The 20,115-nt window shown below is 39.6% G+C and overlaps 1 protein-coding gene across 3 annotated transcripts in view; it reads left to right on the forward strand.

The window, feature by feature from the left end:
• l1cama (L1 cell adhesion molecule, paralog a) overlaps positions 1–18,521 on the forward strand; it is a 57,689-nt gene extending 39,168 nt beyond the window's left edge. For 2 of the 3 annotated variants that reach the window (XM_047369236.1, XM_047369245.1), the window contains 24 exons: positions 1,066–1,188; positions 1,541–1,711; positions 3,308–3,422; positions 3,731–3,915; positions 4,454–4,585; positions 4,670–4,813; positions 5,532–5,643; positions 5,946–6,103; positions 6,224–6,383; positions 7,285–7,409; positions 7,560–7,661; positions 7,915–8,112; positions 8,188–8,258; positions 8,343–8,568; positions 9,849–9,964; positions 10,127–10,340; positions 10,483–10,605; positions 10,791–10,967; positions 12,042–12,155; positions 12,240–12,389; positions 12,787–12,918; positions 14,034–14,106; positions 14,247–14,258; positions 14,533–18,521. In XM_047369236.1, the coding sequence (XP_047225192.1) occupies positions 1,066–1,188; positions 1,541–1,711; positions 3,308–3,422; positions 3,731–3,915; positions 4,454–4,585; positions 4,670–4,813; positions 5,532–5,643; positions 5,946–6,103; positions 6,224–6,383; positions 7,285–7,409; positions 7,560–7,661; positions 7,915–8,112; positions 8,188–8,258; positions 8,343–8,568; positions 9,849–9,964; positions 10,127–10,340; positions 10,483–10,605; positions 10,791–10,967; positions 12,042–12,155; positions 12,240–12,389; positions 12,787–12,918; positions 14,034–14,106; positions 14,247–14,258; positions 14,533–14,791 (3,392 nt within the window). In that variant the 3' untranslated portion in view covers positions 14,792–18,521. The remainder of the gene's footprint in view (positions 1–1,065; positions 1,189–1,540; positions 1,712–3,307; positions 3,423–3,730; positions 3,916–4,453; positions 4,586–4,669; positions 4,814–5,531; positions 5,644–5,945; positions 6,104–6,223; positions 6,384–7,284; positions 7,410–7,559; positions 7,662–7,914; positions 8,113–8,187; positions 8,259–8,342; positions 8,569–9,848; positions 9,965–10,126; positions 10,341–10,482; positions 10,606–10,790; positions 10,968–12,041; positions 12,156–12,239; positions 12,390–12,786; positions 12,919–14,033; positions 14,107–14,246; positions 14,259–14,532) is intronic. The other variant, XM_047369253.1, reaches the window with a different exon arrangement.
• Positions 18,522–20,115: the final 1,594 nt, after the last annotated feature.

Consider the following 20,115-nt stretch of genomic DNA (forward strand, 5'->3'; position numbering starts at 1 on the left):
GGCAATCTCCACCTGGCTCTTGATGTTTTTAAATGAAAACAAAATATCATTGCAAATCAGAGGTGTCCAAAGTGTGGCCCAGGGACATTGTTTTGTGCGGGATGGAGCGGGAGTTGCATAGCTGGATGGCTGCAATTGATGTGGGTGGTTTCTGGTCATGGAGAAGAAAGAGCTCACCCATAAAGTTAACATCTATATTTACTGATCCATCTATGCTCCTGCTCTCACCTATGGTCATGAGATATGGGTCTTTACTAAAAGAACTTGATTGGTGGCTGGCTGAAATGAGCATCCTAGGTAAGGTGCCCATCAGTAAAGGTGGTCCAGCCTCCTGGTTGCTTCCATTTGGGGGTTTTGAGGACACATCCCACTGGTAGAAGAGCCAAAACTCAAATTTGATGGGGCAGAGGGATGTCTGATTTTCCCTTCTGGTCTTTTTATGCCTATGCCTGAAGGATGGATGGAACAACCAGATTGTTCCTTTTAAAATAGCTGCTATTTGAGTGTGTTTCCCTTTGGTTGCTTTAACTCAAATTGTCTGTCTGGAATCAAAAGTAGCCCACTCCTACATCCTAATTATATTCAGCAACATGATAATCAACACGCACATGCAGACTAGCCCTGAGCCAACGAGCTCCTCTGAACATCCATCCATCCACCTGCCTGACTGGCTCTCTCCTGGGCGACCTCCTTCCTTCACAGTTTCCCTGACAACGGTTTCCTGAGAAACACTCTTGAGTTGATGTCATGTGATGCGCTCTTCAATGGCTCCTGTGGGGTTATCAACATTGAGCATAGAGGAGGGGAAGATGGAGAGCATGCACAGATGACTCACATGTCTCACCATTCTGCGTCTTCAGGCAAAAAAAAAAAAAGATTTGTGGTTTTGTCTGAGGATTCTGTAAAGGAAATCCAATAAGACTCCTCTCCTCATCAGTGTGTATTTAAGATGACATGTGATGAAGATTGCCTCAGGAAATCTTCTCTGTGGGTTGCTGTTTGCTTACCACCTGTTTCCACACAAACTCACCTCTGGGTATTTGCTCCTTGTTTACCTCCATGCAGTCCCCCCTACCCAGCAAAAGGAGAAGAAAGTCACTGTGAAGTCTGATGAGGGAAGCAGCATCGTGCTGAAGTGTAATCCCCCTCAGAGCTCCATGGAGCCCATCATTCACTGGATGGATCGGAGTGAGTCCATTATCTCTGCTTCTGTTAAATGTGTCTCACTAAAAAGGACTCTTACTGTGTTTGCTTATCCTTTTGCAATCCACTTTGATCCTGTCTGAGAAAAAGGGAAAATGCATTTCAAAAAGCATTTCTAAATGATTTTGAGTATATTGCAACATTAGAAGGATAGGTTCTTAACCCCACTTTATCATTTATGGTAGGATCTTCTTTTTTACTTTTGCTTTTACAAAAATTAGCCTTTTAAGCTTTCTATCTAAATTATTAGCTTACCATATACTGAATGATTGGAACAAACTGACTGAGACATATTGTGCCTGTATACCTCCTTCAATCTCTTTTTCCTTTTCTTCAGAGCTGCACCATATCCAGCTGAGTAAGCGGGTGGTGGTTGGAAAGGACGGCAACCTTTACTTTGCACATTTGACAATGGATGACAGCAGGGAAGACTACACCTGCAACGTCCAGTACCTGGCGACACGCACGATTCTGGCAAAGGAGCCCATCACTCTAAAGGTCAACCCCTGTGAGTATTGGTCTGGAGCTTGACTCCACAGATGTGAATGCAACCTGAACCAAAACTGTGAGGCTGAAACATGCCTTGAGGTTTACAAAGCATTCAATAAAGATCTCAAACCAACAAGACTAGGAGGTTTAAATCATATTCCAAATCATCATCTAAGAAATCCAAATATAACAATTTGTTATAGTCTTTGTAATGAATGTCAGGCATGTAAGACAAATCAAATTTTTACAGACTTACATAAAGTTTACATACAGTCCCATGAAAACAAATTAAGAGGATATAAATGTGGTTTCAGTTATTCGTCACCTGAAACTGCATTTTTGTAATTGCATTTTACAGGATAAAAAAAAATTTATTTTCTGCAGTTTTTATTGTGTAATAGTATTACTTAACATTAACTGTGCTGCTAAAATTAATGTCCAAATATGTTAGAAAAAATAGTGTCCTATTTTTTACATGACTATTGTCCAGATTATTGAAGTCTAAAATGTCCTAAGATATTTTTACAGAAGTTTACTAACGTACAATATTATTTTCTGTGGTTGTTAGCATACCCATAGAAATTATTTGTTTATAAGATTTGCCCTGCCTTGGTAAAACTTTATGCTCACAAACAACTGCTTGTTGGTCAAGTTATTTACTATCTGCAATCTGTTCTAGCCATGGCAGCAACTGTATTGTATCAGTTTTCCTCAGGTTTTCCTCAGGTTTAGGTTTCATTCTATTCAATCCAAGATTTCCAAGATACACTTTTTTTGGTGGGCGAAGATAAATCCATCCTCCTTATCTATTTGCTTCCACAGTCACCCATGTTTCAGGTATTGATGATTTTTGAGTAAACCTCCAGTCCTCTCTTTATGTTGCCTTTAGGTAGCGAAACATCCTCAGATGCTGCAGATCTAGGTGATTTTATAATCAGTATGTCGAACTTACTTCCTGTTTTTAAGCCAGACGTGACTACAAAGGCTTTTTTGTTTTTAAAAGTGCTTTTTAAATGATTTACCTGCTGTGAATAAAATGTAATGACCGAGTATGACTAATAAGGTTAATTAGCTCTAAACTTTAATATTTACATTTCAACTGATCTGTTTCCTGAGTGGATATGCTACTTTTCTCCACTTTAGTGGTACAATAAAACGTGGTACACTAATCTTGGTGTAGAAAAAGGTTATGTTTCAAATTGCCATGTGTAGTTAGATATTTGTCAAACCCATGTGTGGTGGCATGCTTTCCTGACCAAAGCATCGGGGAAATCTGCTGGACATCCCATGGTCAGCAGGGAGTAGGTACCTTCTTAGCACAGTTGTAATGAGATGCAGCTCACACTGAGAGGCCGCAGCAAGCATCTGTGGCTCAACTAGAGGTCACAGAGATGAACATGCGTTAACATGTGACCCCTGTGTGTACATTTGCATCTGTTGCCATTGAGGTAAACTTATTCCGACACAATCTCCAAACGCTACTTACAACTGCAAGGGTGTGGCAGCGTAAGTAAAAGAGGCTGCTGTGTCAGCAGCACAGCTATCTGAAAATTGCCCATCCATATGCATGAGTTGTTCTCTTTGTCTAAATGTATTTCTGCCTCTTTTTGTCCAGCCAATTCGGTACTGCGGAACCGGAGACCACACATGATGAGGCCTGCTGAAGGCGAAAGCACGTACCACGCCCTCAGGGGACAGACCGTAGAACTCGAGTGCATTGTTCAAGGCCTGTAAGTATCTTCATATATGCATGGCAACATATGCACCTTTTCCTCCATTAAAGAGATAAATAAAGATGCTTTTTAAATCAATCTTTACTGCCACTCATCCTCTTTTTCCATTATACTGTTGACTCCCTTTGCTCTTGCCTCATCTGGTACTTCTTTCCTTCTCTTTCTAACCTATGTATCTTCCTCTCTGCCTGCTTTTACACACTTCCTTTTCTCCTTTCTCTTTTTCATATCTGCCCCTTTTCATATTAATCTTTACATTCTGCCCTTAACCGTGCCTGTCTTGACCCTTCTCTTCTCTTCTTCAGCCCAACTCCTGAAATTACATGGCTGAAGAAGGAAGGTGAGCTGGATGATTCTCGGACAATCAAAGATATGTTTGACCGACTCCTGCGCCTCAGTGACATCTCTGAAAGTGACAGTGGCGAGTACCAGTGCATAGCCAAGAACACCCAAGGGACTGCCATACACACCTACCATCTGAAAGTCGAAGGTGTGTCTCACTGTCTTCTTCACAGACACACACAGAACCAAAAATAAGTCAAGAGACTGTAGAACCACACCTTGCTCTAGAGCACCCTCATCCTCTTCATGTCTTCTTCTAGCTTCCTTCCTATGGAAGGTGAAACAAAGTTCTCCTTGCCATGAAAAAGATGTCTAAAAAATAATTTCTCCCCTGTTTTTCCTCTTTTCAATAACCCTTCTAAACAAGCCATCTTAGTCACTTTTCCTTTATTTGGTTCTTTGGTTAATTAATGCACGAATGTGTTTTTTTATTGTAGTCTTATAGTAATTTATGTTGTAAATATATATGCCGTTATAAAGTCCTGTCAAAGGAGAATTACTGTCACATCTGGAACAAACAATAATTCATCCATTCATCCATCCATCCATCCATCCATCCGTCCATCCATCCATCCGTCTGTCCGTCCATGTTTCTAAGCAGGAATTTATTTCATTGTTGGGACTTTGCTTTATTATCAATAATGATTGAGTTCATGGTTTTATGCACCACATTGTGTGTTTTGCAGCTGCGCCATACTGGAAAAAGATCCCTGAGAGTCTGATCTATGCCCCTGGTGAGACGGTAAGACTAGACTGTGCAGCAGAGGGTACCCCCTCTCCTACTATCAGCTGGACCAGGAACGGAGAGGAAATCTCAGGTCAGAACATCCATCTTGCTAAAACTATTTCAGCAAATATCCTTATGCATTTTAGATGTTCTGAGACATGTAACTCCTTAACAGGAACAGACTCCGGACATGCTGTGATAGCAGAAAATGCATCACTGATCCTAAATCGTGTCAACTTTGGCGACACCGCTATCTACCAGTGCCGGGCCTCCAACGAACATGGCACCATCCTCACCAACACCTACGTATACGTCATTGGTGAATATCTATGTCTTACTTGTTGTTAGTTAATTAGTATTTTAAGTGTGTGCATCTCTGTGCATGTCACACATGAAGAAACAAACCTGGCATGAACAAGAGTAAAAATAGACAGTGCTCTGAAAAAAATATTTAAATTGGTAAAATTTCATAAGATCATCACGTTGATTAAGAGGGAATAAAACAATCCAAACCAACCTTCCATGTATTTTATTTTGACAGAATTTATTCATGTGCCATTATCGCTATTCAAAAGAATTGAGAAGTAATAGAGAAGGAAATAAATCATAAGTGACCATGAATTAAAAAAAAAAATCAGTATTGCTTTATTAAAATTAAAACACAATATAAAGAATAGGAGAAAAAACTATACTGATAAATAATGTTGAACAAATACAGATCTAAATATTTTCTGAAGAATAAATTAAAAAGTAAATATTAAAGAAATTAATAAATAAACATTATGATTAAAATTGGAATCATAAATTTTAACAAATAAACTAATCACGGATAATAACTTACATGTAAATTATTATAGTTAGAAATAAAAAAATTATAAATTTATGCCACATGGAAGACTGTGATACATGTTTAAAGCTCTTTTTTGCTGCATTTTTGACACATAATTACTTAATTGAAAAGTTTATTTGTTTATGCACTTGTTCCAGATTTTGGCAGGTTAGGACCTCCATAGACATGACTCTGTGTGTTCTTTCAGAACTGCCTCCCCAGATCATTACAGAAGACAGGAAGCTTTACTCTGTCACTGAGGGCCAGAGCATTTCACTGGAGTGTGAGACCTTTGGCTCTCCTAAACCAGAAGTCATATGGTGAGGCAAATTCCTACTGATTTATATTTAGTTTTCCGGTGGAGTTTGGCAGGTTTTCATATCTCATTTCATAAAGTTGGTGTTCTTGTGTAGGCAGCTCTTCATATACATAAATTAACAGCCAAATGTTGCTACATCTGGGCTGTGACTGTGAAATCTGTTAGCTAGGCACCTGTCCAACCTGGGTTTTTTTTTTTTTTTTTATGTAAAACAGGCAAAGTGGTGTTCAAACTGGTAAATTCACTGGAGTAGCTAAAAGGCCTAATTCTGTACTCAGCTTGCCAGTTTTCTGATGTGTTCAGGGAGAGAGGGACATCGTACCTTCTGGATGATCCCAGAGTTAACCCACTCACCAATGGGGGGCTTCAGATCTTTAATGTCAGCCATGATGAGGAGGGTTTCTACACCTGCTCAGTTCAAAATGCCAACTTGTCAATCACTGCTGAACTGGAAGTGTTCAGTAAGTCAGACACACAATTACACAGCCACACACAGTGCATCTCCCTGCCTTTCATGTAATTTTTTACCTCCTGCAGCTTGACTATGCTTAATTTCCTTATTTTGTCACATTTCCTCCTAGACAGGACAGTTATCCTGACACCACCTAAGGACCTAAAGGTGCAGCCTGGAACCACAGCAATCTTCACATGTGTGGGCCTTTATGATACAAATCTGAGGATGCCTCAAATCCAGTGGAGAAAGAACAACCAGAAGCTGATGGAGTCCTCCAGTGATGAAAAGTGAGACTTTCTGGTGACCTTTCTGGTAGAGATCTCACAGCAATGAAGATCATATTGGATTTGACTACAGGACTAAAGATGAATGCCATGAATTAGCTTCCTTTGCACATGTACATGCCTTTCTGTCTTCTGCCAGTGTTGCAGTTTGCTGCAAATAGTGTAAAAGTGGTGCTTTGCCCAAGTATTCATGGTTCCAGAAGTGTTAAAGATGTTGTCACATTACAATCACAAACTGCAATGTATTAATTGCGATTTTACATGACCAGGGTAAACTAGTGCATAACAGAAAGGTGGATAAAAACCTCTCAAACATCTGAGTCCTGTGCAATCTGTCACCCGAAAATGAATAGAATACAGCACAACTGCAAAACTGCATCCTAGATCTCAGTGAAGAGCCCATCCTTACAGTGAAGCGTGGTGATGGCACTATCATATTTTAGGGTTTTTCTTCAACACAAACAGACCAAGTTGAAGTGAAGATGAACTGAGCTAAATACGGGACAATATTGGGAAAAAGAAAGTATGAGGCTGCAAAATACTTTGGACTGGGAAGGTTCACCTTCCTGCAGAACAACAGTAACTTTTGGCAGCTGTAACTGCAAGCAAAAGTTGTTCTACAAAGTATTGACTCGGGGGCAGCTGAAGACAAATGCACACAGCACAGATTTTGTTTGTAAAAAATAAGTTTTTCTGTTGACATACTCAAAGTTTTGTTAGTCTGTTACATAGAAATCCCAATAAAATATACTGAGTTTTGTTGTAACATTGCAACAAAATAAAAATGTTTAGTGTGAATAAATATTTTTGCAATGCACCTTAAGGTAAAATGGATGGTCATAGACCAGGAAGAGGAAGATACTGGAAGACACTGATAACAATAACGATGGTTATACTTTGTCAGATACACATTTGATGGAGCAGACTTCATAATCACTAATGTGGAACCAGATGATGAGGGCATTTACACCTGTGAGATCATCACTTTGTTGGACAACGCTGAAGCCAGAGCCACTCTCACTATATGCGGTAGGATCGCACACCAACAACTGTCTTAGGCAAAATTATACACAGGAAAAAGCCTAAACACAATTTGTTTTGTAACCATGTTTTAATTTCTAAAATTAAAATATGCACAGACAGATGCATTGATTACACTATTACTGGTGTTTCCCTCAGACCGTCCAGACCCTCCAGGCCTCCTCCAGATCTCTGATCCCAAACATCGTGCAGTCTCTCTCAGCTGGACTCCTGGAGACAACCACAAGAGCACTGTTCTAGGTTTAGTACCAACACAAAAACATCAGCTCTCTTTTCTGTCTTTCTTTTAGATATGTATTCCTTTTGAAACTCAATTCACATAATCAGTTATTTTTCTCTCATCTTTATTGTTACAATTACCTGAACCTACCCATTGATGCTCTTTATACCATGACTTCAACCTATGTTTTAATGACTTGCTACATGAGGGCTTGTTTAACCAGTTCAGTGTCTCCCAACATTAAGTTTGCCCTGACAAACTGTGTCTCCACAGAGTATATAATCGAGTTTGAAGACCAGGGTTTGAAGGAGAGGGGTTGGGAAGAGCTGAAGAGAGTAGGAGGCAATCAGGAGCATGCCGTCCTCTCCCTCTGGCCTTACATGTCCTACCGTTTCCGGGCCATCGCAATCAACGAAGTGGGGAAGAGCGACCCTAGCAAACCCTCTGAAATCCACAACACACCAGCTGAAGGTAAGAAAGAGAAAAATAGTTAGGATCAGATTAAATCTAAACCCCTCTGAACTATCGTGTTTACCCATAACACAGCTCCAGACAACAACCCAGAAGATGTCCGAAGTGAGTCCATAGACCCAGACACTCTCCTCGTCACCTGGGAGGTACACCTAATACATTAGTGTGCTAGTATTTAAAAATTCTCAAACAAGGTCATGTTTTATTGCCCTGTGTTCATCTCCTTGCAGAAAATGGATAAACGTAACTTCAACGGACCTGACTTCAAGTACAAGGTGCAGTGGAGGCGAGCGGTGGGCAGTGGACCTAAGTGGCACAAGAGCGAAACGACTGAGCCACCAGTCATCGTTACTGATGTTGGCAATTTCTCTGCTTTTGAAATAAAAGTTCAGGCCATCAACGCAAATGGTGACGGACCGGAGCCGGACCCTGTTATTGGCTACTCAGGGGAGGAGGGTAAATTGATCAAAAGACGCACTACAATGACAGTGCCCTGAAAAAGTTTTCTTAACCCTTGAACTTTTTTGCATTTAGCCAGATTACAACCAGAAAGTTCAATGTATTTTATTGGGATTGTATTTGAAAAATAACACACCACAAAGTGGTGCATAATTGGTAGGTGAAAGCAAAATGATTTCAACAGATTTGTAGTGTATAACTCATAGTTGTCCAGTTGAAACCTGTCCAACCTGTGGATCCAACCTGCGGATACAGCTGTGGATCTCTGCAGCTCCTCCAGAGTTACCATAAGCATCCTGCCTGATGAATGCCTGTCAGTTAGGGTTGACATCCAGCTCTTGGTAGGCTTGCAGTCTTACTCTTTTCATTTTCAGAGAATACATTGGATACATCAAAGCTTGGGATATAGTTTTATAAAATAACCCTGCTTTAAACTTCTCCACAACTTTATCCCTGAACTGTCTTCTGTCATCGTAAGTACTCTATGTTCTTTATGTTCTCTAATAAACTTCTTAGGCCTTTCCAGAACTGCTGGATTTGTTCTAAGGTTTAAATCACACGCAGGTGGACTCATTCATGTAGGGATATCAGTGTAAAAGGGACAAAAAGTGAATGCACATTACACTTCTTAGTATTTTATTCGTACTTTAATTGAAGAGCAGCAAGACCAAAGCCAATTTTTTTAGAAAGCTATTAGAAATTCTGTTTCCAGTTTGCCACAAGTCATGTAAGAGACACAGCAAACATATGGAACAATTGGTTCTGGTCACATAAAGACCAAATTTGAAGGTTTTGGCCTACATGCAATACACTGCACAATGCCCTAAACAGACTATTTTGATGAAAGATAGCAGTGGCAGCATCATGTTGTGGGAATGTTTTTCTTTTGCACAGGACAGGGAAGTTAGTCAGAGTGGGTAGAAAGACATACATAAAATAAGCAAAGATTTCAGGCCCTAAATGTCCAAAGCTAGTTGAGACAAAGTCCAAAAGAGTTGGCTGCAAAGTATTGACTAAGAGCAGCTTAGTACAAATTTACTCCACACTTTTTAGATTCTCTGATTTCAGAAAACTATTGAAAACTGCATGTTTTCTGTTGTATGCATTTTTCTGCCACCTACTTTGTGTTGGTCTATCATATGAAATCCCAATAACATACACAAAATGTGAGAAAGTTCAAGTTGAATGAATACTTCTGCCACCACTGTAAGCGCTTTTGTTGAATTATGAACATTAGCGCCTTATCCTTACAACCATCGCCTTCCACTGTCTCCCAGTTCCCCTAGAAGCTCCGATGGATGCAGGAGTTGCACTAATTAACAGCACTACAATCAGAGTGACCTGGGCCGCTATAGACAGAGAAACAGTGAGAGGACACTTGCTGGGATACAAGGTGCTGCTGCTGCTTCTTCTTGGGTCATAAATGTTTTGTTAAGCTCAAAATCAGCATACATTACATCCGCCCTTCAGTACTGTCAAAATATTATTAGCCTTCAAATTCACAGCTAAAACTAACGAACAACTTGCATTTCTGTGATTGATTTTGCCCCACCAGATACACCTTACCAGGAAGGGCTCCAGGGACCACAATCGAGGCAGGAGATCCAGGGAGGCTGAGAGCACTGTGGAGGAGACTGGTCCCAATGAAGAAATGAAGGTCATCAGTAATCTTAGACCATACTCCCGCTACCTTCTGTCCATTGCCGTTTTCAACAAAAAGGGAGAGGGACCCCATTCCGAGCCACTGCCCTTCAATACTGAGGAGGGAGGTGAGAATAAAATACAGTAGGTGTAGGAAAGATATGTGACAAAGCTGATTGGAGGAGCAGATATGTGGGCTTTCATCAAAAAAAGAAATAAATCTATTTAAGCTGAGCGCTTTGCAATCCTTTGTCTTTTTGTTGCTGCTAGTACCCGGTCCTCCAACATCCCTGATCCTTGACAGCCCATCAGAAACAGAAATGACCCTGCACTGGACACCTCCAGCCCACCCCAATGGAATCCTCACTGGATACCTGCTTCAGTACCAGCGCAGTAAGCATCCTTTATATTTCATTCTTTTGATTCATTAGTTCTTCTGTACACAACGTGAAAGATGCACAATTGCACTGTTTCAGATAAATCATTGAAACTCTTAAAATGTTACTCCATCTTAATTATATACATCAATCAGCCATTTGTCACCTGTAATGAATAGTTTTGGAATCTGCTGCCATCAGTTACAGAGAGCGATGACAGCCCCTTACAGAAGGACGAGATAGATAACCCCACAGTCACCCACTTTACCCTGAAGGGCCTGGACCGTCACAACCAGTATCGCTTCTACCTGAGGGGGCTCACTAGTGCTGGAAAGGGAGAGCCCATAATTATGGCTGGTGCCACCACACTTGATGGAGGTAATGTCCTAGTTCCTTATAATTACCAGTACATCTCAGTCAATTAGACTTTTGTTAAAAAGTTAATTTATGTCAGCAATTCTATTAAAAAAGTGAAACTTGTACACTCAGCGAGTCGTGTGAAGGAAAACGTATGGAGTGGAGATGCACAAGCAACAGCGGGAACTGCAGACTTGAGAGAATTGTCCAGCACACCTCATTTAAGAGTTTGGGGTAGATTCACAAGATGTGGACTGCTTCTGGAGTCAGAACTTCAAGAGCCACCACACACAGAAGTATCCAGAACATTGGCTACAACTGTAGCATTCCTAGTGTTAAATGTCTCCTAACCCAAAAACAATATCAGAAGCATTTCATCTGATGCTTAAGAGTCTGACCCATAAATCAAGCTGCTTATGGTGTGAAGTTTCCACAGTTAGTGATGATTTGAGGAGCCATGTCTTCTGCTGGTGTTTGTCCACTGTGTTTCATCAAGACAAGAGTCAGTGCAGCCGTCTTCCAGGACATTTTAGAGCACTTCATGCTTGCCTCTGTTAACAAGCTTTGTGGACATGCTAATTTCATTTTTCAGGAGAACCTGGCACCTGCCAGCAGTGCCCAAAGTATCAGTATCTGCTTTAAAGACTGTAGAATCACTGTGCTCGATTGGTCAGCAAACTGACCTGAACTAAACCCAAACAACAATCTATTGCCAAGAAGAAGATGAAAGACACCAGACCCGACAATGCAGACAACCTAAAGGCTGCTATTAAAGTAACCTGGACATCCTTAACTGATGCAGTTATTCATGCAAAAGAAGTCCAGACCAAGTACAGAGTGTATTTACTCTACAAAACATTGTAGACAACTTTAATTTAATGATAAACATTTTTATTGGTCCTATGCAACGATCAGCAAAAATAACATACAAGAACGCTTGAAATAAACCACTGTGTGTACCAGATGTCTATAATGGGAGTACTGAAATAAATTATCTTTTTGATTATATTTACATTTATTTAGATGCACATGTACGTCGTCTATAGAGGCATTAATAAACCGAATTTCTCTGTTTTTGGTCTGAATATATTGCAGCTCCTCCCTCGGACATCAGCCTGTCTGTGGGGGAAAACTCTGTAAATGTCAGCTGGGAGGCCCAGAAGAGACACAGGAATATTGGTTTCTACATCCACTATCTCAAAAAGAATGGTATAACACACTCAGCCTATTAGCACTCAGTCCATTATGATGATATTTTGAACAGCAACTGAGGCTCATGTTGTACTTATGCAGGTGGCAGTAACTGGAAAAAGTCTGAGAAGGTGAACTCTTCTCAGTCTTTCTACCAGCTTCGGGGCCTGACTCCTGGCTCTGATTATGTTCTGCGCTTCTTTTACGGTAATGCCTCATTCTGGGAGACAGGCATCAAGACTGAAGGAACAGGTAGCTCTCTGCCTTCATTCATCCTCTTATCTTTCATCTCCCCTGCTCTCTCCTCTGGGCCTCACGTCTAAATATAAAGCTGGCCTCCAAAGAGAGCACCTTGCTGTTCTTTCTTTTTGTCTGTGAAGTGCTTTCAAAGACTTTTGTGAGAGGAGAGCTTGGTTAGCCATATAAAATGATCCATTACTTGTGTTTGTTTGGTGTGTGCTATATTTCCCTGGTGAAATGCCACCTTGTCAGAATGCATAATGCTCTTTCTAGTGTGCATTAGATTCTGCTTCTTCATTTATCTTGTCTTTTTGCTTGACTCACTTTCTCCTTGAACGTATTCTGTTTTACCAGAGGAAAACAAATTATCGCTTTTTTTTCTCCCTGCTATTTTGTTTTCTTCACAAAGAAATGACAGAGGTACAGGCAAGCATTGCAACGCAGGGCTGGTTCATCGGTGTTGTCAGTGCCCTTGTCTTGCTGTTGTTGATACTTCTTATTCTCTGCTTCATCAAGAGGAGTAAAGGAGGAAAATACTCAGGCAAGTAAAACTTAACATAATGTTAAATAAATAAATAAAAAGATGCCTGGAAATAACTACTGGAGCAACAATTTTTTTCCCTCTTAACAGTCTTTACAAGGTCTTTATTGCTGGATTTTTCAGATTCATGTAACAATATTAAGCTGTTGAAATATATAATAATGTTAATAAAACAATCACTCTCATAATATTTCAAAACAATAATCGAAAGAACCAATTTATTAAGTTTTCGAAGAACAAGAAATGAGGGGATTTTAGTATACAGTGTTTCTCAGGATAAGAGATCACTAATCACTAAAATCCAGAATCAGTTTTGTTAATGATTGACTAGCATTTATTCACAACAAACTAACATAGAGGAAACAAACTCACCTAAATTGACAAAGGCAGGTGAATAAAGCTAATTAAGCTTCAGACTAGCAACTAAAGGGGAAATACATGTTCAAAATAGCCCTAATAAATTGGTTAGGAATCTAACACTAACCAAGAATGTGTCACTCTTTCATAAGCCTAGTGGAAAGTTTTTATGGTATGAATCTAGTTCTAATACGCTGGAATAGGAAATGTCTTCAGAACCACGTTGGAGTCATCCACCTTCCAGGACCAGACAAAAACTATATTAGGAAAAACTGAGTGCCTTACTTTGGTCCGAATTGAGCAGCCACACCACTGACCAAACCAGCTGTATTTTAGCAGGAATAGTTTTTGAGTAACTAAAACAACTATGGATGATTAATATTGAGTTTATGTTTATTAATACCAGCATGTTCACCAGATTTATAATCTGCAGTTTTCCAAGAAATGTGCTCCTCTTTCATTGGCAGTTTAGTGCCTCCATGTGACTAATCACAGCTCCGTCAAATGTTTGGACTGAATACCAATGTTAAAAGTGGTGAGTGTTGCATGATCTAAACCTCAGAGAATAGAGGATCTAAGTTAAAAAGGGAACCATGTTCAGATTATTGGATTCTGATTTTGAAGGTGATCCAAATCTTAGACTCACTTGATGTTATCTTGCTCGTTTGACAGAAGGTTGTTATTGATGTCTTGAACAGAGACTTAACATGTTTAAGATTGTACTGATAATAAAATCCAATGATCTGTCTCGTCCTCAGTGAAAGATAAAGAGGACGGTCCAATGGACTCAGAGGCCCGGCCGATGAAGGAGGAAACATTTGGAGAGTACAGGTTTGTCATCTGAATTTCACTTTGTGTGTTTGTGGAATGTCCGAACACAGCCCTGAATTCCTTTGCCTTGTTTTGTTTCCTAACTCCTTTTCTTCATTTCTTTGTTCCTTTTTCCTGCTGATGCCTGTCTCTGCTTGCAGATCTCTTGAAAGGTATGCAGATGTGTTTCACCCACCAATGTTTCACCCCCTGTTACTTCCTGACTTGCTGTCTTCATTGTGTTCTTGTTGAAGAAACTAAATGTAAAGGGAAATTTTAGAATATAAGGCTTCATAATAACTATGCTGTGATGTAATGGTTGGTACTTGACTTTGTGATTTCACCACTGTATGAGGTTTTTTGCTGATTGAATCTTTCCCCACTAATGTACTGTTTCATGTCTTTAGTGGATTTCTTTGAGTTTACTTATGTTCTCCTCTGCTCTAGTGATCTTGAGGAGAAGCGGACAGCCAGCCAGCCGTCCCTGTGTGAGGACAAGATGTGCAGCGAGGATACCCTGAACTTTAATGGGAGCAGTGCGCTCACTACAGAGCTCAACCTGGATGAATCTCTGGCCAGCCAGATCAGTCGTCAGAGTGAAGGTCCAGAGGGGTTTCATGGCATGCCTGAAAACTCCCCGCTGAACCCCACTACCATCGCCCCAACCACTAATGGCATGCCCAATTCAATCACTATCCTCGATTAACCCCTACCAGAGACCATCAGACCAAAATGTCAACACATATGTGCCCATACTGTCCTGTTCTCCCTCTGACTTGCTGATGTTTATTTCGAGGTCCATTGCACAATCATATACAGACTATTCATATGCCCTCTGGCAGTCATCTGACTGATTAGACATTTGTGACCAAAGGAGAGTCCAAAGTAGTGGACCACATGACACCCAACGTCCCATCCTATTTTTTTTGTGTAGTTTACAGCTAATTTAAACAGCTGATGTTTATCTGAACCCCTTTCCTCTTCTTACTTTGAAAAACACAGAGACATATAGACAGAATGTTGTACATTTTGAAATATCAGGGTTTCGAGGTGTGATCGAATAGTGATACAGAGTAGTGCATTAAATAAACGTGGAGGGTGATGATGAGATCAGTGTAGGGAAACAGACGCATCGACACCTTGTAAAAGTATTTACACCCCTTGAACTCTTGACAGTTTTTCCTGTTATAACCACAAACTTGTGTATTTTATTGGGATTTTAGGTAGTAGATCAACACATATTACCACATAATTGTGACATGAAAGGAAGATTTTCGCACTTTTTCATATAAAAATCTTGAAAATGTAATGTGCATATAGATTCAGCTGCCCTAAGTCAACACTTTGTGCAACCCCCCTTAACTGCAACTACAGCTGCAAGTCATTTGGGCTTTGTCTATTGTTGCTCAATCTTTTTGTAAAATAGCCCAAACTCAATATCATTTGATGCAAACCAGCGGTAAACATCAACCACAGATTCTCATTTTATCTCTCATTTTTATTTTAGATCTGGACTTTGACTAGGCCATTCTAAAACATGAATGTGCTTTGATCTTGATAATTCGACTGTAGCTCTAGCTGTATGTCTAGGGTGCTGTCCAGCTGGTAGGACAACATCTATCCCAGCCTTGAGTCTTTTGCAGCCTCTAACTGGTTTTCTTTCAGGATTTCCCTCAATTTAGCTTCATCCATCTTCCTATCCACTTTGACCAGCTTCTCTGCCCCTGCTGTAGAAAAGCCTCCCCACAGCATGATGCTGCCTCCATCATGTATCACCGTGGGGAATGGTGTGTTCTTGGCGATGTACAATGCTCGTTTTCGTCCACATGGTGTTTTGCAGATAGACCAAAAAGTAAAATTTTGTTCTTACCTGACCAGAACACCTTCTTCCACATGTCTGCTATGTTCCCTACATGACTTGTGGCAAACCAAGCAAAATTTCTGGCCTTCTTTCAACTATAGCTTAAAGCTTATTGGCACTGTTCCATGGAGGTCAGATGAGTGGAGTAAATGAGTAATAGTTGTCATGTACTGATACTCCCACCTGAGCTGTGGATAAAGCAGCTCCTCCAGAGTTACCATTGGTATCTTGGCTGCTTAGTAATGCTCTACTTGCATGTCAGCTTAAGTTGATGGTCAGGGCTTGGTAGATTTGCAGTTGTGCCATACTCTTTCCATTTGTGTATGATGACTTAAACAGTTCTCTGGGAGATGTTCAGACCTGAGGATATTGTTTTAAAAACATAATTCTGCTTTAAAGTTCTCTACAACTTTTTCTCTGACGTTTGCGTTCCTTGGTCTTTATAAAGATATTTATTTACTAATGTTTGCTAACAACAAAGTTTATTTAGGGACATCAGGTTAATGAGAAATGAATAGAAATTCAGATCTGCAAAAAAAAAAACCTGAAAACGTGAGATTTGTGATTGTAGTCTGACAACATGAGAAAACTTCAAGAGGTGTGAATACTTTTTCAAGGCACTGTACAATTTAATCTTATTATTTTATTATTTTGTATGAAATTGTATGTCTTATGCCACTGAATGCATCAGATTGTCTTTGCAGATGTTATTTTACATTTATGATAACTGTGACTAAACACGACTTCTCTGGCATTTTTATTTATGATCATTTTCATATTTATATAAAGCTTATGACCTCTCATAGCAATTTTGAATAGACCAGGATGTTTTCATTGAAATCAAGGCATACAGTCAGATTTCAGTGTGAAACCTGCTGTGTAAATGTGTTGAGTAGCACCTGGTGTATATAGCTGCATCTGCATTTATCTATTCAGCCATAATACAGTATTATAGATATGTAAATGCTCCTTATAAGTTCCTGTGCCTGCTGGGTCTGCCTAAAGCTCCAGATTGATGTCATTACAGTCTCGCCTTTCCACAACAAGCGTAATGTCATTTTATTTTAAATGGAATTGTAACTTTTTCGGTGTTGAGACCTTTGTGTAACTGTCTTTGTCTCTTTCTACTCTGTATTAAAACGTGGTTGAGTTTAACTAACAACCTTTTCATACCTGTCCATCTCATACAATACAGTCTGATTGAGAAAAAGTATTTATTACACACTGGAGCATGGAATCGGGTTTTAGTTTTTAACCTTTATCAGCGCAAGCTGAGTTTTGCAGACAGGATGTACGATAAAGGCGTATTTACATAAGAGAATGTATTCTTTTCAGGACGAGGTAAATATTGTATTTCTGGGCTTTTAATCTGCGCAACAAGACTCTGGAAAGTTAAGAAATGTTTTAAATAATCTAGAAAGGACCATTATTTTCACAGAATGTAAATAGAACCCTTCAAAACAACCATGTTTGATAGAAAAAAAAAGAAAAAGCGCCGTTTTTAAAACACCCAACTTTATTCAGAAATGTTTAAAGTTGAAATTTTCTTCTTCTGTACTGTCGGTATGAATTCAAATGTTTTGTTTTTGACAAATGATTGCAGAAAGACTTGGGTGTAGCAAAGGAATAGTTCATAGCTGAAGAACAAAAAAGATAAAACAAACAAAAAAATGCACATTGTTCTGTAGATGTTTGCAAACATATCATTTTTTGAAAATCAAAAAATGTGTACATTTAGTGTCTTTTAGTGAAAGTAGATACATCACACTGAAAACTAAGTTAGGATTCATGCACATGATCATTCAGCAATGTGTTGCAGTGCAGTGAATATCTGTGATGCAGTTATGTCAGGCAGGAATGCAGTAAGCCAATCAGTGCCCTCCTTGTTCAAATTGAAGCTTTCTACTGGTCAAACATATCGTGGCTGCCTCTGTAGGAGTATCTGGGATGTCTACAAAGGCTAGAGGCACCAAAGGAGGTGTACACACTCCTTGGTTTGGGTCAAACAGACACGCTCAGGACAAATAAAATTCTATTTTCATACAGGAGCATCAACCTACTCAAAATATGCCAATACCCTAGCATAAGTGCTGCTGAACATCTGTGTTTGTTAATGTTTGGGGCAAATGTTAACTTTGAATGAGGAACGAGTGTACACACACACAGATACTCACTCAACTGCCACTCACTCTTTGCTTTTCATGTTTCAAGAGGGATTCAGTGGGATTCTGGCCTTTGCTTTTCCACTGGTTGTTACTTTTTATAGCTAAACAGACTAATCATCGAAAAAGTAACTGGTTGGTTTAAATTAAGCTTCTCAAAATTTTAAACGCTGACATACTAACATAGTGGCTGAGTGAAGATGAGACAAAATGTGTGAGATGCGGAGGGGTAGGTGATGTGTGTCTCTTTGTGGTGTGTCGGTCAGCACGGTGATGATGCTTACATGTACCCGGGGTGTTTGACGGGTTGAGAGGAGAGCAACCGCAAATGGGGCTGATTAAACTGTAACTGCTTAATTAATCTACCACTGTAACTGGATATATGACTGACAAATAAAGAACCTTGAACAATCTGTAAAGCAAATGGTTCATTTTTTGTCCCTATGAGGTGACACTGAGCAGGCAGATGTTTTTCTCCACTGCACATTAAATGGCAGAGTCATTGCCTAAAATGAATGCCAGCCGCTAAAATGACATAGCTGTACTAATCGGAATATTACAGTAAGCTTTTGAAGGAGTATTTAACGCAGATGAAAATAGATCTTTAAAATATTCCTAAAATAGATGTTTCCGAATAGCTTCCTATTGCCTAACCCGGCAGGTTCTGCATAGCTTAAGAAAGCAGTTTATGAAGAAATTGGTATCTTCTGGTCTTTAATTTACCTGATAAAAAAACATGCTATTTCAAGATTACAAGTACATCTCAGACTTAGAATGTTGTGAAAAAGTTTGATATATAGATATGTATCACATGAAATATGTGATAGTGAAATATATCAAGCCTTGATTTCTTGTAATTTTAATGATTATGTTTTACAGATAATGAAAACCCATTCAATGTCTCAGAAAATTAGAATATTGTAAAAAAAGTTAAATATTGGAAACTGATGATGTCACACCCTAATCAGCTAATTAATTAAAACACTTGGAAATGTTTCCTGAGCCTCTAAATCATCTCCCAGTCTGGGCCAGTAGGCTACACAATTATGGGGAAGACTGCTGACTAGACAGACGTCCAGAAGACAGTCATTTACCCTTCACAAGTAGGGTAAGCCACAAAAGGTCATTGCTAAAGAAGCTAGTGGTTCACGGGGTGCTGTTTTCAAGCATAATCATAGAAGGTTGAGTGGAAGGAAAAAGTGTGATAGGAAAAGGTCCACCAGCAACAGGGATAACCATAGCCTTGAGAGGATTGTCAAGCAAAGTCTATTCACGAATTTGGGAAAGCTTTACAAAAAGCAGACTGAGGCTGGAGTGAGTGCATCAGGATCCGCTACGTACAGATGAATTCTGCACATGGGATCCAAGCATCTGGCCTGGGCTTAGGAGGAAAAGAACTGGACTGCTACTTGGTGGTCCAAAGTCCTTTTTTCACATGAAAGTTAAGTTTGCCTTTTATTTGGAGATCAAAGTCCAAGTGTGAATAGGCATAATCCATGTTGCTTGAAGTCCAGGGTGAAATCTCCAGTCATTGATGATTTGGGGTATCGTGTCATCATCTGGTGTTTGTCCACAAGGTTTTCTGAAGGTTACAGCCAGTGCAGCCCACTAATACGAAAGATTAGAGCACTTCATGCTTTCTTCTGCTGAAAGGCTTAATGGAGATGCTGATTTCATTTTCCAGCATGACTTGGCACCAGCTCCCACTCCCAAAGGTACCACAAGCTGGTTCAGTGTGCTTGATTGGCCAGCACACTGGTCACGCTGCATTGGTGCAGTAATTTATGCAAAAGATGGCCCAACAAAGCATTGAGTGCATAGAAATGATCATACTTTTTAAAAGTCTGATATTTCTGTTTAAAATATCCCTTTTTATTGATTTTATGTAAAATTCTAATTCTCTGAATTACTGAAATTTAGTTTTTCATAATCTGTAAGCCATAATCATCAAAGGTAAAAGAAATTAGTTGAAATATTCTCTCTTTGTGTAATGAATCTATATGAGAT

The sequence above is a fragment of the Girardinichthys multiradiatus genome, chromosome 1 (assembly GCF_021462225.1).
Source record: "Girardinichthys multiradiatus isolate DD_20200921_A chromosome 1, DD_fGirMul_XY1, whole genome shotgun sequence".
Classification (NCBI taxonomy): domain Eukaryota; kingdom Metazoa; phylum Chordata; class Actinopteri; order Cyprinodontiformes; family Goodeidae; genus Girardinichthys; species Girardinichthys multiradiatus.